The 16283-nt window shown below is 36.6% G+C and overlaps 1 protein-coding gene across 1 annotated transcript; it reads right to left on the bottom strand.

The window, feature by feature from the left end:
• On the bottom strand, positions 6929–9286 carry LOC109236174 (zinc finger protein ZAT9-like). Its single transcript, XM_019402383.1, has one exon. It carries the CDS (start codon positions 8619–8621, stop codon positions 7113–7115), a length of 1509 nt encoding a protein of 502 aa, XP_019257928.1. The 5' UTR covers positions 8622–9286; the 3' UTR covers positions 6929–7112.

Raw genomic sequence — 16283 nt, 5'->3', positions numbered from 1 at the left:
ACCACCTCTACCGCTCCTTGTGGTCAGCGTCATTGCATGGCCGGTATTGTTCCCACCTTTCGGGTTTACTACCGTGTCACTAGGTAGTTCCCCCTTAGGATGAGTGTTCAAAGATTGTGAAATATGGCCAAGTTGGACCTCCAAGTTGCGGATAGAAGTATTATAGGACGCCAACTGGGCATCAGAGTCGGCGTTTTTCTTCATCATTTGCTCAAACATCAACTAAATCTTTCCCATCTCATTGTTTGATGAGCTAGGACCTTGAGATGAAAATGGAGACGGGTTGTTTGGTTGTTGATACATCGGAGGCCTTTGAAATCCTGGCCCCCAATTCCCTTGATTACCGTTATTCCAACCCCTTTGGTTGTTGTTGCCTCCGCAGTTGCTATTGTTGTTGCCACCCCAGTTGCCCTGGTTACCACGGTTGCCCCAATTCTGATTGTTGTTCCCCTAGTTGCTTTGGTTGTTGTTGTTCCCGCTTTTCCAATTTCCTTGTTGGTTTTGATTCCCCCAATTTCCTTGGGATCTCCATTTTTGTTGTTGATTCGGAGCATTGCCCCGTTGTCCTTGGTAGTTTTTCACATACTGAACTTCTTCACTTTGATCATCATACCCATCATCTTGGTTGTAACCACTACTACTTTGCTCATATTGATCCTGATTTCCTTGACTTTGTTGCTCTTTGCCGCCTCTTTTTTACCATCATATTTACCCATTCCATGGCATTCACTTGTCTTGGCGCTTGAACTTGCTGCAATTGAGCTTTGGCCAACTGGTTCATTGTTGTAGTCAACTCTGCTATTGCTTGGCCGTGGTCATGGAGCTCTTTGTGCAGGTGAATGACATTGGGATCACCTTGTGGCACATTAGCTCGAATTTGCCACGCCGAGGAAGTATCTACCATCTCATCAAGTATATCACACGCCTCAGCATAAGGTGTGTTCATAAAGTTTCCCCCTGCTAGCTGGTTAACTACACATTGGTTGGTAGTGTTGATGCCACGGTAGAATGTTTGATGGATCATGGCTTCGGTCATGTCATTGTTCGGACATTCTTTAACCATCGTCCGATACCTTTCCCAGATCTCATGAAGCGGTTCATTTGTCTCTTGTTTAAAGGCGAGGATCTCATCTCTCAGTGTCTCCATATGTCCCGATGAGAAAAACTTGGCTATAAACTTTTCGGCCAACTCGTCCCACGTGGTGATGGAATGGTTGGGGAGTCTTTTGAGCCAGTCCAAAGCTTTCCCTCTAAGTGAAAAAGGGAAAAATCTCAGTCTCAATGCATCCTCCGCACATTTGTCTGTTTGCTTCCCCAGCAGGTATCCACAAAGCCCTTTAGATGTTTATATGCATTCTGATGGGGAGCGCCTGTGAAGTACACGCTTTGCTCCAATAAAGTCAACATGACATTTGTAATCTGGAAATTGCTCGCCCGAATCTGGGGTGGGATAATTGCACTTGCGTAACCTTCATTTGGAAGCACCCGAGGAGCTGCTCGCGAAGGAGCTAGGGGAGGGTCTAGAATGTTTTCATTGGCCTGGCGGCCTCTTCTTTGAGCTTGAGGTACTAGAGGCACCTCATCTTCAGCATTATTATCTACCTCCTCCCCCGGAAGAACATTTCCGAGAGGATCATTATTTGCCATTTTGTACCTGAATCGATTAACTCACACAAGTTAGTAAAATAGAAGGAAAGAAAAACAAGACACACAACTAGTCAGATAGATAGCCAAAACCATTTAACTCACCGGCAACGGCGCCAAAAGGTGATCAGCTCCAACCCTGCACCACTATATAATGGCGAGGAGTGATCGATGCAGCTTTTACTCGAAAGGTCGGGATCGATATCCACAGGGAGTTAATTTTGATTGGGAGTTGGGTGTCTATCTAATCTAGCTATGCATGTTTCTTTTAGTTGCACTTCTAACCATGCTTGGATTTGTTTCTATTCTACGTTTAATCCTATTGATTGCCGAAAATAATATAAGTACAATATTTTTGTAGGAGTTTTCTCAATTGATAAAAAGTCACTAGGGAAGTGACTTACACCTAGGCGAGTATCTAATGGGATCTAGAATATAGGACAAGCTTGTTATGATTGGGGTCGTGATATAACCATCACGAGTGCTCAATCTATACCTCTCGATAGTTTGAGTGACTTTGCCCGATTTGACTTTCTCAAGTCCAAATGGGTGTTCATACATAACAAATGATATAGGCTCAAGTCGGGTATTACTATCTCTAGATTTAACCCTTTAATTGGGGCTATCAATCTCTTGAATGCACCCCAATTAGTTGTTAGCCTAATTTTCCTAGACTTAGTCTCTCTTTCTCAAGAAGAGTCTAAGTCATCAAGGCACGAATCAGTGTTTGCAACCACCAATTCTACAATTAAAGTATGAATTAAGCTAAATATCACTAACCCATAAATAATTAAGCCCTAATATTCAAGACTCATCAAATACCTACACTAGGGTTGAGTCACAACTCTAGCTATGGGGTTTAGCTACTCATAATAACAGTAGGAATTAAAGATGGAGATGAAATATAAGCCATAATATTCAAATACAAGGTTAAAACTAAGAATTGAAGACAAATCTACTCTAAGATTACTCATAAAGGCAAAAACCAGCCGTTCATGTGCTCAGCAAAATATTACATATCCTAAAAATGTGAAAAAGATCTATTTATACTAGGCTGAAATTCCTAAACAAAAATGCCCCTGCAAAAGTTTCGCGGAAGCGTAATTCTGACCGCGTCCGCACTTGAGCTCTCGCGGCCGCGCAATAATGAGCGCGGTCTGCATTTCTTCAATTTTGGGTTTAGTTTAGACTTGGTTTCGCGAACTGTGTAAAAGTCACCGCCTCCGCGTTAGCATCACCTATGGTCGCTTAATTTGGACGCGGGTCGCGTTCCTCAGTCAAGCTCAACTTGCAGAGTCTCTGAAGTTCAATCAACGCGCTCAGCGAAAATGCCACCGCGATCGCGTCAGGTATTTTGCGGCCGCGCTTTATCATCGCGGTCGCGTCAGTACCCAAAACAGCCTCTCTGAACCTCACTTCCGCGGACCGCGCAATTGTGGCCGCTTCAGCGGTGGACCTTACGCGGCCGCTCTTTTCCATCGCGGTCAGCACTTCAGTCCAGCTTTGAACTTGTGCAAATTTAACTCCTTCATGAGTTTATTATGGCTTCCTTGCCTTATTTTGACCAAACCCTGCAGACAAGCATATTAAGTTAGTTTTCGGGAATACTTTTACATATTTTTTATCCAAAACCTAAGCAAAAGAGAGCATAAGATAGGCTAAAATCCGTAGGTATCAAGTAACAAATTAATTCTTTCGGAACTCTTAATTTTGTACTACAAAATCTTTTGCCACACCATCCATATGGTGAATGTCTCCTTCACGGAGAAAATTATATATTAATAATTTTCATGGTCAAAATCATCATAAGCAAAATCATTTCTTGCTTTAATTTTTCCTTTAATAACCTTTTATAAGGCATGGCAAAATATTTTTTGGCGTACCACATGTACGACCAATGACATATTCATATAACCACATTGTAATATTCATTATCTTTATTTCTCTCAAACCTCCCTTAGAGGTGAGTTGTGGTATTCATCCAATCTTGCATAAGCACATTCTTATGCATAATTTGAATTACATATATATTTTCACATTCACTTTCAAGAATAAGTTTGCATTTACAACGCATATCATAAGTCACATTCTCTTCAAGTGGACTATAATCATATGAGCATTCATACCACATTGATGGCAAACATCACCTTCACATTTTGAAGGAATATTTTGAGAATCCTTATTGTTTTCATTTTTACAATTACCATAATAATGACTAATATTATTTGATCAATGGCACGCCCATGTTCATTGGTCAACCACTTGTCTTCATTACACTTTTATGCACTGCTACCACATTCACTTCAAGAATGTGCAAATCAAGTGGGACAAGCTTCATGCTTTTTCATGAAAAATATGTTATTTTTCTTTAGTCATCATTATATCATCAATATGGTGCATTGAGACTTGAACTCAGTGCCTTACCCATACACAAGCGTGTTTGGTTAAAGGTGTCGGAACTCAAAACCAATATCATGACCTTATCATCATGGTGCACCAGGACTGAAACCGATGTCTTACTCTCAACCAATGGCATGATAGGCTAAAGCGTGCTGAGGCTCACCCTCGAGCATTTAAAAATGTTAATTATCACACCGCAGTTCATATAGTTATTACAATCAGTAAGCAATATTTGCTTGTGAGATGGACATGTGTATATATATATATATATATATATATATATATATATANATATATATATATATATATATATATATATATATATATATATATATATATATATATATATATATATATATATTCAAAGCATAATAGTGTATCAAGGTAAGACTATTTAGTGATTTTGATAAAAAAAAAATATTTCTGAATACAGAGAATAATACATAGCACCTACTAAATATTATTGCTATACCTTTTAAAATAACAACTAACAGTTAGGTGAAACTCTCTAGATGTGAATTTATACCTCTGAATCCCATTGACACTAGAAAAGAATTACTTCCCAAAAGAATTAAATGCAACAATGGTCACTTTTGCACAAAGTACATGTGGTAAACTTAAAAATTCCATTAAGAGGGAATAACTCTTTATAGGCTTTATAAAACAAAATTATTTTGGATGTACAAAGGCTAATAAGAAGGAATAGCCTTTTGATTCTCAAAATTTGCTTACGTGAAAACAACTTGCGTATCATGTAATGGTTAGATTACACTACTTTAGAAACTAAAAGTAGTACGTATGAATTGATCTTGTATATGCGAATCAAAATAGTTTAGTTTGAAAAATTGGTAGAAACTTATTTCCAAATCATAAATAAATCCTAGTAGAAGCATATCTGATTATATACCTTTTTTTTCTTGATTCTCGTAATGAGATGAATTTAAAACATGGGCTAACTTACCAACAACATGAAATGTCAACTTATCACTTGGCAAATAAGTAAAAGCAATTGTAGCTTCCATGGAAGGTTTTCACTTCTTTTAGGAAGTATTAGAAGAATATAGCAATTCGTGTTGATAACGTGTTAAGAAACTAAGCTCAAAGTAATAATATAAAACAAGAAAATAGACAAGAATGTAGAGAGAAAGAGATTCTTATTTCGTCAGGTGGTTTCCAAGTATATACAATATCATTTCTCATCCTCTATTTATAGTATTATATAGAGGTAGACAAAAGAATGTCATAAACATGACATTAAACATTTGAGATCATGGAGGAAAATCATGGGGAGGTTATGGAGGTATGAGAGTTACAACAATAATGATAAGAAGTAGTGAGAGTTTAATGAAGAAGAGTAGTGGGTGTTATTTATTTAGGAGTTAATGCACATCCACCATAATATAATGGTTCATAACAAATTTTAAGTTTTTGAATATTGTTTTTTATATAGTTGCAACGAGAAAAGGGAAGACTCATTGGTCAGTAGAATACTGGCCAAATTTTAACTCGTGGCGATATGGTTAACATGACCTTTCAATTTAGTACAGAGAGAAGATTTCATAAATCGTATTTCGATAGCTTTGTAAACTTTAATTTACTTTTGTGTCTAAGTTTATCGAATTTCATATATTCAGGACTAAACAAGTTCTCATAAAAAAAAGTTTTTTTTAAAGTGCTCATCACGTGTGTGTTTGTTATTTCTTTTGGTTATAAAGTGCATTTTCTAAAGAATTGGCTTATTTTAGGCTATTATTTGAAATCTTTTGTTCCCTTTGATATATTAAAATTTCGATATATATGAGCAATCTCGGGGGGTCTATAACTAACCTCGGCCTTAGAATTGTCGAATATAATTTCGTGGACAACCACAAATTGTGCATTCTTTTGTGTGCCAAAGTCGTTAAAATTGGCTTTCAAAGTGTATGCTTACCTGCATTTCCTACTTTACTGCTCTTTAATCTTTATCAACCACTGTCTGCCCTCTATAACCCCCACCCCACCCCACCCCACCCCACCACCCACCCCACCCCCCAAATTTAGAATGAGCATGTCTAGTTATGCCACGTGTCATAATATATTGTCAGAAATTTGACTTTTCGATTCGCACATATATAAATTACTTTAATGTGATGAGAAACAATTTTGTGATTTTACAGTTATTAAAAGAAAAGTTTATTGACCATACGTTAAATTAACTTGAATAAGAAGAGAGTACAAGTGAACATTGCAGGAAACACAGAGGAACAAATTCACCAAAAGACTAAAGTACCGAGAAGTCTAGTTCTTAACACAGAACTGCATCAAAATGAAATCACCAATTTAGATTTCTCTTTTTACTCTATGGATCAATTACAGTGGCGGATCCAACAATTGGTTCAGGAGTTCAGTAGAACCTGAGACTTCGGATTTGAATCCTATATATATGTGCCGGAAAATACGGACATATAAAGTAAGATATAGATTTTAGAACTCAGTCAGGGTAAGGCTGCGTACAATAGACCCTTGTGGTCCGGCCCTTCCTGGACCAGCGCATAGCGGGAACTTAGTGCACCGGGCTGCCCTTTTTTTAATCTCTCAACACAGAACATACAATGTCTGAATTCTGGATCTGCTATAATGCAGTTCTGTTGTAACTTTGATAGGAGCAAATTCATTAAGGAGGTCACTAAGATTCTCAAAAACATAGCAAGAAACTTTAAACATGGATAAAAGTGAGTTTAGCTTCTTCAAATGGCAAAACCAAAGAAATAACTAGGCTTTAGAATAAGATAATGAATTATAGAGACAAGAAAAGATATGAATATAATGTGAATATGTCTCAAAGCTAAAGAAATGAATAGTCTTAACCAGCAAAAATTGAAGCATATGCTTGGATATGCCAAAATCAGAAGGAAATGTTAGGTTCATATAACTGATCAGCAAGAATGAAACTACTACCTCTATAACATCAAAAAATGAAGAAACTGTGGCTGCAAAATTGCCTATACATTCTAGCATTATCTCTGCCAATTGAAAAATGATCTCGCGGCCAAAATGGTCATACTTCTTGTAACCTTGTTTGTCACCAACTACCAAGATACAAGGTGCGCGTGCTCATCATCCTCATCTTCAACCTGAGCAGGAAGGTTAAGATCAAGTAAATCGTCGACGTCTTTCTTGACAGGTGAAGATTGATTCATGTTCTGTGCAGTACTAACAATAAAATGGGACCTTTTATGGCCACCCAAAGCTTGACCAGACTTGAAAATCCTGTCGCAAAATGGGCATTCGTGTCCTTTGAATTTCTTAGGCTTACTCTTTTTCTCTGCAGAAGCCGGTTTTCTACTGCTTAAAGTCTCCCTATGCTTGTTATCGCAATCAGCAGCATCAACGCTATTCTCATCACTTCCATTTATTGATTCGATATAAGCATTCGTCTTTTTATGGCAAGGTCTATGTCCACCTAGAGCTTGATACGAGCTAAAATTCTTCTTGCAATTCAAGCACTCATACTTCTTCTTAAATGACTCATTCTCTAATTCCAGACGATAAGAACTATTCTTAATTCTCTTTCTTGATTCACATTTATCAAAATATGAAGCTATCCGGTAATCATCATATTCGCTTCTTGACTCTGTTGGATATCTTTTAGTTCTATTTAAGCCCTTTTCTTTATCAATCCAAGACTCATCACACCAAACAGTATCACTCATTTTAGAGGTGCTCCATTTGTTATTACCATTTCTATATAATCCATCGACAGAGACATCCGATTCAACTATAGTATTTTCATCTAAAAAGTATGCAGAATCAGAGTTCTCAGACTCAGCTTCAGCATCCAAAACACTAAGTTTCAGCTTACTATCTTCCTTTTTCTTGGTTCGCGGCGTTTCATCTTGATTATAAACCAATTTCAGTCTATCCTTTCTAGTAAATCTCATGTCAGTAGAGGATGATTTGGTCTCCAGAACAACAGAATTATTATCAGAAGACTCAACAAATGAAGTAACACAATTCCAAGAATCCCTAGACAACATCATCAAACACTTTGCTACTTCCTCTTGATCTTGTTCGTTATCAATCTCAGAAACACATGATGAACCATTATTAATAGTATTATTATCATTAACTAAACAAACAGAAGACTTAACCACAATTCTTTTGTACCTCTTAGTCTTTGATCTTGTCCTCAACCTTAACTCCTCCTCAGCTTCAGTATCTGAATAACTAGTCCCTTTATCTTTCTCTGAATGACAAGCCATATGACCACACAATGCTTTAAGTGATTGAAATACTTTACCACATTGTTGACAAATCTTCTCTTGAGGTAAAGGAGAAGTTGAATCTACAGCCCTCCAAGTTTTCTTGGGATTCTCTCTTAGGCCATAACCAGAATTTCCACCAAGTTCAAATTTTGATTGATGCTGATTTTCTCTATTCCAAGATTGCAACTTTTCAAGTTGGGGTTCAATTTTTTCATCAAATTCAGCTGAATTTGTTAGTACATGAGATCTCATGTGGCCCCCAAGTGACTTCCCACAAGGGTACTTTTTGTTACACAACTTGCAAACAAACTTCAAATCTTGATTTTCTTCCATTTTTTTTTTTTTTGGTTAAGTTCTAGTACTAGTGAACCAAATCAAATTCAAAGAAGAACCAAAGAATAGAAAATCAAGAAACAACAACAAGCCCACAAGTGGGGTCTGAGGAGAGTAGTATGTACGCTACCGATCTTACCCCTACCTAACTAGGGTAAAGAGGTTGTTTCCAACAGACTCTCGCTTCCGGAACAGAAAAGGGAGCAATAAACAAACAATAGGCCACAATGAAACAAGTGAAATATTTTTGCAAAGCTCAAATCATACCACAGTGCCACATTTCAAGAACACCCAAAATATTGCTCTATAGCATCAAAGGAACTTAGACAAGAAGCAAAATTAAAACCCCAGATCAAAGTAAAGAAATGGAAGGGGTAAAAAACAAAACTTGGAAAGAGCTCAAAAGTTGGCCTATGGGGTAGGACACAAATCACAAAGTGTTGCTCAAGCAATATGAATAAAAAAAAAACAATAAACTGCTCAGATGTGGCACTTTTTGAGAAGTAGGAATGACTCTGAGTTCAATATCATGTAATCTCTGTCTCTCACTCTCTCTCACACACAAACACACACACAAATAAACACACCAAAGAGAGATACCCTAAGTGTTCAGTATTTCAAGAATCCTAAATGAGAAGGTAAAAAAATCAAACTTTGAGAGGGGCTGCTACTGAAATGGCCATAGAACCAGCCAAAATTATTCGGAGACTAAAAAAGGAAAATAAATAAATAAATAAATGATCTCAACAGAAAGCAAAAGACTCTTTCCTCTCTCTATTTCACTTTGTTTGTGTGTGTGTGTGTTATAGTTGGAGGAGAATTCCATGCATGAAAGCAAATTGAGAGAAAAGAGGCCAAAAAACACAAAAAAGATGGGCAAACGTGTAATCTTGGGAGGATTATTCGTTCTTTACAAAATTAAACGGTCAAGATTTGCTAGGAACTGTTTATTTTAAGGATTGAAATTCAAATAGATAACTCTTTATAACCAACCTAGTATGGTAGTAATACAGAAAATGAAATAAAGACCTGCTATAGAATTAAACTAAATAGCAGCTCACTCAATTATTTAAATTAAAAATAATCGGTAAATATTTTATTAATGTATATCGACTAAAAAAATATACAGTAAAACTTGTGTAAAGATAACTTATTAACTTAGATGCCAATTAGGGGTGGATCTTGAGTGGCACCTAGTGGTTTACAGCGAACAGATCCTTTATATGTGTTAAAATATTTATTAAAACTTATAACTTTAAATTCTGGATTCGCCTTGTGATGTTTTCATTATATTTTGTCTTAAATTAGTAGTCATGTTTGCTTTTGAAGTATTAAATTATGTGAATTTTGACCAGCAATTTAAAATATATTTTTCATCATATTTACACGAAAAAAGTTGCAAGTTGTAATATTTTTTGTATAGTTTTTTAATATTTAATTTTTATTTTAAAATCGTGAGCTTATCTAATTTAATTTAGCTTAAAATTTAGTTAAATTGACTCTCAAAAGTTGAAATATGATAACTAATTGGAATGCGAGAGTAGTATTTTTCTCATTTATTTCTGCTTTCTAGTCACAGTGTCACTCCCCTCAAAGGTCCGAATATTCAGCCGTTATTGCTCTCTCATCTTCCTCGTTTGTCCTTCCATAAACTCATTATTATATTCTTTGTACTTGTTTTCTTGGACTTTTTTTTTTTTTTTTTTTTGCAATTACTATATTTTACGCAGTCAACTCTTTTTTAATAGACATTTTGATGAATGTTTGCGGATAGAATTTCTTTTCCTTTTTTTGTTTTCCAAGACCTACATTTAAGTGTAAGCACTTTATTATTGTTATTATCTAGGAGATTTTATAACCCCACTAGCCTCAAGAAATACGCAATTTAGTGACAGAATTTAAAGTTTATGGATTTCGGATAAAAAAAATTTGAAAGAATTACAGGATTTTAGATTAAAATTTATATGTATTTAATAATTTTTTTAAAATAAATACAAGTTTTGAACTAAAGTTACTGGATTCGACCTAACCGTAGACGAAAGGTTAGCTCCGCCCCTCGGATTTCCAGTATAAGTTCTACTTGATATATCTATAGGGCTAGAACTGTATCTACATATAACTCGAGGCAAAGACCGTGAGTGTATTTTAATGTATTCCATTTCAATGGACATTAGCTCTTCAAGATTAACTCATTTATAAGCCAACAAATAGATTCTTTTTTCTCTCCTTATTGACGACTCTAAAATAATTAAGTTATATATATATATATATATATATATATATATAAAAGGTGTTTATATTAAGTTAATAAATGTAAGACATATGTTTTACACTTCATCATGATTAAAAAAAATATAATTTTTATTATAATTTATTGATTCTTGAAGTTAATTATTTAGTTAGGTGTAAGTGCATATGCATATGAAATATTGCTATGTAATCTTTAGATAGAAGGGAAATTTCATTATTGATTGACTAAAAAAGCACCATGATTAAATGCATTTCCTTTTGTATTTGACAAGACAGAGTCACTTGCTTAGTAAATTGATCGAATATGGGAAAATAGAAAACAAACAATTATTCTTTGCATTACCAACCTTTGAGAAAATGACTCTTGTATCTGTGTAGTGATTTAATTGGTAGGGCAGATAGGACAACTAGTAGCAGAAGTTAGTTACTTTCTAGGGCTTTTATAGTAAGAGTCCTAAACTGAAAAAAAGAAAGAAAGAAATCACCGGTACACAGAGCATTTCGTGTTCATGCAAGATTCGGGAATGAGTCGTACCACAAGGATGTGATATCATACCACAAGGATGTGATATAGACAGTCTACTCTAATGCAATCTGTCAAAACTAAGCTAGATCTGCCATGGATATGGAGGCAAGGTCTAGTGAGAAGAAGAGAGGAAATGTAGAGTGAGAGACAGAGCATCATAGAGAGAGAATGTAATTCGTATTTCTTTCTTCTTGTGTACAGTGTACAAAAAATGTGTCTAATATATACAAAATTAACAATATGTCCTAACTACCCAAATAATAGATGTATCTAAAAGAGTGCATATTAAATAGCATAATGTACAAGTAATCTAAACTACACTCTGTAGCTCTACACTCCCCCTCAAGTTGAAAATAAAAAATATTTTTCATTCCCAACTTAGACAACAGAAAAGCATGTTGCTGATGCCCAAGTGGTTTTGTCAAAATGTCTGCTGGTTGTTGTTGACTTGATATGTGAGAAGTCTCAATCAACCCCTCTTGTATCTTCTCTCTTATGAAGTGACAGTCTATTTCGATGTGTTTTGTTCTCTCATGATACATAAGATTTCCTGCAATTTGTAATGCAGCTTTGTTGTCGCAGAATAGCTTCATTGGCAACTGCACATCTATTCTTAACTCTTTCAGCAAGCCATTGAGCCAAAACAACTCTGCCACTGTGTGTGCCATGCTTCTATATTCTGCTTCAGCAGAACTTATAGAGATAGTACTCTGTTTCTTAGCTTTCTAAGAGATCAATGAATCGCCTAGCTTAATACAGTAGCCAGTCACAGATTTTCTTGACATTGGACAAGATGCCCAATCAGAGTCACAGTAAGCTTAAATCTGTTGTGTCCCTTTGCTTGACATGAGGATTCCTAGACCTGGCTGTCTTTTTACGTACCTGACTATATTTAGAGCTTCCTCATAATAAGATCTCTTGGGTGCATGCATGAACTAACTTAAGCATTGAACTGCATAAGAGATGTCGGGTCTGCTTATTGTGAGGTACAAAAGTTTTCCAATTAACCTTGAAAACTCCCCCTGTCTTCCAGTATTTCATTAGAGGTGTCAGCATTTATACTTTTATCAAATTCTGTACTTGTAAGCTTTATATTCTGCTCCATAGGTGCATCTTTAGGCTTTAAGCCTGCTGGTCCCACATCTGAGATCATTTCCAGTGCATATTTCCTTTGTGACATCAGTATTCCCTCTTTAGACCTTGCAAATTCTATCCCTAAGAAGTATCTCAACTCTCCTAGGTCTTTTAACTTGAACGTCTGGTGTAATGCAACCTTTGCATTCTGAATCTCTTCTAGATCATTCCCTGTTACAAGTAAATCATCTACATATACCATCACAAGCACTAACTTGTATTTGTCAGCCTTGGTAAACAATGAATAATCATGTTTGCTTTGAGCAAAACCGGAATCTAAGAGAGCTTGAGTTAGTTTTAAATTCCATTACCTAGATGCCTGTTTTAAACCATATAAGGATTTTGGTAACCTACATACTCTACACTCCCCCTGGCTACTAAAGCCTTGGGGTAGGGACATGTATACCTCTTCTTCAAGGTCACCATTGAGGAAGGCATTATGAACATCCATTTGGAAAACATGCCAGCCCTTGAGGGCTGCAGTAGCAACTACAGTCCTGACAATAGTTAACTTGGCCATAGGGGAGAAGGTATCATGGAAATCCAGACCTTCTTGTTGTGTGTAGCCCTTAGCAACTAGTCTGGCTTTGAACCTTTCTACTGAACCATCTGCATTATATTTAATCTTGTACACTCACTTGCACCCAATGGGTACCTTACCACCAGGCAGATCCACTACTTCCCATGTGTGGTTTTGCTCTAGAGCCTCAATTTCCAATTGCATGGCTTTAACCCACCTAGCATCTTTACTAGCTTGAGAGAAAGAGGAGGGTTCAGTGTCTGAAGAAAAAAAGCAAGGAAAAACTCAAAATGTGAAGGTAGATAGGAATATGAAACAAATTGTTGAATGGGATAGGAAGAGGAAGAGGAAGAAGAAGTAGTGGGTAAGGGAGGATGTACATAATCAGTTAACCAAATAGAAGGTCTAGTTACCCTTCCTGACCTTCTAGGTTGATGACCTTCTAGGTTGATCAGGAGTGGTGATGACAGGAGTAACAGAGGTAGGAGAAGGGGCATGAGAGGTTGATATAAGTTCAGATGAAATAACAGGTGATGATGAAGCAGGGGAGACATGTGTAGACTCAATTGGAGAAGCTGAATCAAGGGAAGGTGCAGGTATGGTATTAAGAAGAGGTTCAGGATGAAAAGGAGGAGGAGAAGATGCATTGGAAGGAAGGAAATGAGATCTTGGAAATTTGAAAGGGAAAATATGTTCTTTGAACACAACATCCCTGTTGACAAAAAATTTCCTAAACTCAATGTCATAGAGTATGTAACCCTTTTGATGTAAGGAATAACCCATGAAAATAGCAGGCCAGGACTTGGCAAAAAACTTATCACTGTAATGGGGTCTTGTGGCATAACACAAACATACTAAAGTTCTTATATGATGTAGGTTGGGAGGGTGACCATGGAACAACTCATAAGAAGTCTTTCCATTCAAAACACTACTAGGTAATCCATTAATGATGTAGGCTGCTGCAAGAATAACTCACCCCACTATTTTAAAGGAATGTGGGCTTGAAATCTCAAAGCTCTACTAACTTCAAGAAGGTGTCTGTGTTTCCTTTCCACTACCCCGTTCTGTTGAGGGGTGTGGACACAACTACTTTGATGTATAATTCCTTTGGATTTGAAAAGAGTGGAACAAAGTGTATTAAAGAAATCATAACCATTGTCCGATCGAAAGATTTTAACTTTGGAAGAAAATTGGTTTTCAATCAATTGAAGGAAATCATTCAAAACAACAAATACATCATTTTTGACTCTTAATCAGAAGGTCCAAGTCATTCTAGAGTAATCATCAACAAGAGTAAGAAAATATCTGAAGTCACAATGAGTACAAACTCTATATGGACCCCAAACATCCATATGTACCAATTCAAATGCAGAAGTAGCCCTAGAAGTACTAATAGGAAATGGTAACCTAGTTTGTTTAGCTAAAGGACAAATTGGACAACTACAATCAATAGACTTTGACAACTAATTTCTAATTGTAGGGATTTTTAGTAGAATATTTTGTGGTGCATGAACAAGTCTTTGATGCCACAAAACATTTGAGTTATTCTGGAGAGAATAGGACAAACACTTGGAGGCAGGAGCAGCAGCAGGTGTGTAAGGATTGAGAATGTACAATCCATTCTTTTCACTACCAATCACGTTCACCTAACCACTGAAGAGGTCCTGAAACAGCCAGAAATCACGTTAAAAAGCTACTAAACACTTTAAATCCTTAGTGTATTAGGAGATAGACAACAAGTTGTATTTGAACTGTGGAACATATAACACATTTTGTAAGACTTATGAATTGGGCAGAGAAGAAGAACCTGAATGAGTAATCTTAATACTATCCCCATTAGGTAAGTGCACAAAATTAGAAATAGAATTAGAAGGTATAGATTGTGATTGAGAAAACAGATGCAAGGAGGAAGCCATATGATTTGAGGCTCCAAAATTAATTATCCAACAACCATAGTTAGTAACGGATTTACCTGCCATGTTAGCTGTCTCATTTGCAGTTGATTCTGCCATATTTGCCATCTCTATTGCAGTTAAACCTTTGTTCTAGTCCAACAACATAAGTATCTGTTGATATTGCTCAGGGGTAAAAATGGGTGCAAATGCTAGACCTCCTGTATGTCCAGTGCCTTTTGTCCCAGTAGCATACATATCCTCTTGTGCCTTCACGTTTGCATTGTGTGCCACTGCTGGAGCACCGTTGTAACCTCCTCTTCTCCTATTGTTGTTTTGAACTTGGGCCCTGCTGGATAACCAATCAGCTTGCAGCAATTTTCTTTTGTGTGCCCCTTCATGTGGCAATAGTCACACTGCATGTTCCCATTCATCCTAGGTCTTGCATTGGAGGCGTTAATTGATATCATAGCACTGGATTCTCCATCCATATGTGCACTCCCTAGGATTCCACTTTGCACTCCTAAGTTGCTGCTCAATTTCTGGCTTTCTTCTCGGATTAGCATCGAATAAGCTTGATTAATTGTAGGCGTAGGATTCATCATCAGGATTTGGATCCTTTGTGGAGCATATGTATCATTAATTCCCATTAGAAACTTCATCAACTTTTTTTGTCGTAAAAAACAACAAATTCTCTAGATTTTACATAATCACACCCAGGAAATGGTATAATCGACTCAAACTCAGCCCAGAGATCATTTAACCTTGAGTAATAGATTGAGACACTCGACATTCCTTGAGTCAGACTGCTAATCTCTTTGTTCATGTGATATACCTTAGTCATGTTTACTTTGTCAAACCTTTCTCTAAACATTTCCCAAACCTTTTGTACATTCGAGGAGTAAACAATTCCTTTCTTAAGCTCTTGAGCCACTAAACTCATGATCCACGACTGTACAATGGCATTACATCGATCCCACTGGTGCAACCTGAACGAATCTGCTCCATACTTCTCCCTAGTGCAGGTTCCGTCAATGAAACCTATTTTGTTCTTCACTAAAAGCGACATTTTTATAGAGCGACTCCATTCCGAGTAGTTCTTTGTTCCGACCAACAATTGAGGAACCAACGCAATCTCCGACGTGTCTGAGGGATGAACAAATAGCGGATCAATGCAATCGAGCAATTGACTGCTTCCATGTAAAGTTCCGACTTCAATTTGTGGAGAATCACCCGTCATCGTAGTTGAATTCGTCAATAGTCAGAAATTAGGGTTAGAATGAAAATCGAAGAAGAGAGAACTTGATTTGGGGAAATTGAGAATGACTAGAAGCTTCAGA

The sequence above is a fragment of the Nicotiana attenuata genome, chromosome 12 (genome assembly GCF_001879085.1).
Source record: "Nicotiana attenuata strain UT chromosome 12, NIATTr2, whole genome shotgun sequence".
Classification (NCBI taxonomy): Eukaryota; Viridiplantae; Streptophyta; class Magnoliopsida; order Solanales; family Solanaceae; genus Nicotiana; species Nicotiana attenuata.
This window is presented reverse-complemented; position numbering and strand designations above follow the sequence as displayed.

Bases quoted from the DNA above. Each gene is read 5' to 3' on its own strand.
- LOC109236174 (XM_019402383.1), bottom strand. From the start codon at position 8,621: ATGGAAGAAAATCAAGATTTGAAGTTTGTTTGCAAGTTGTGTAACAAA.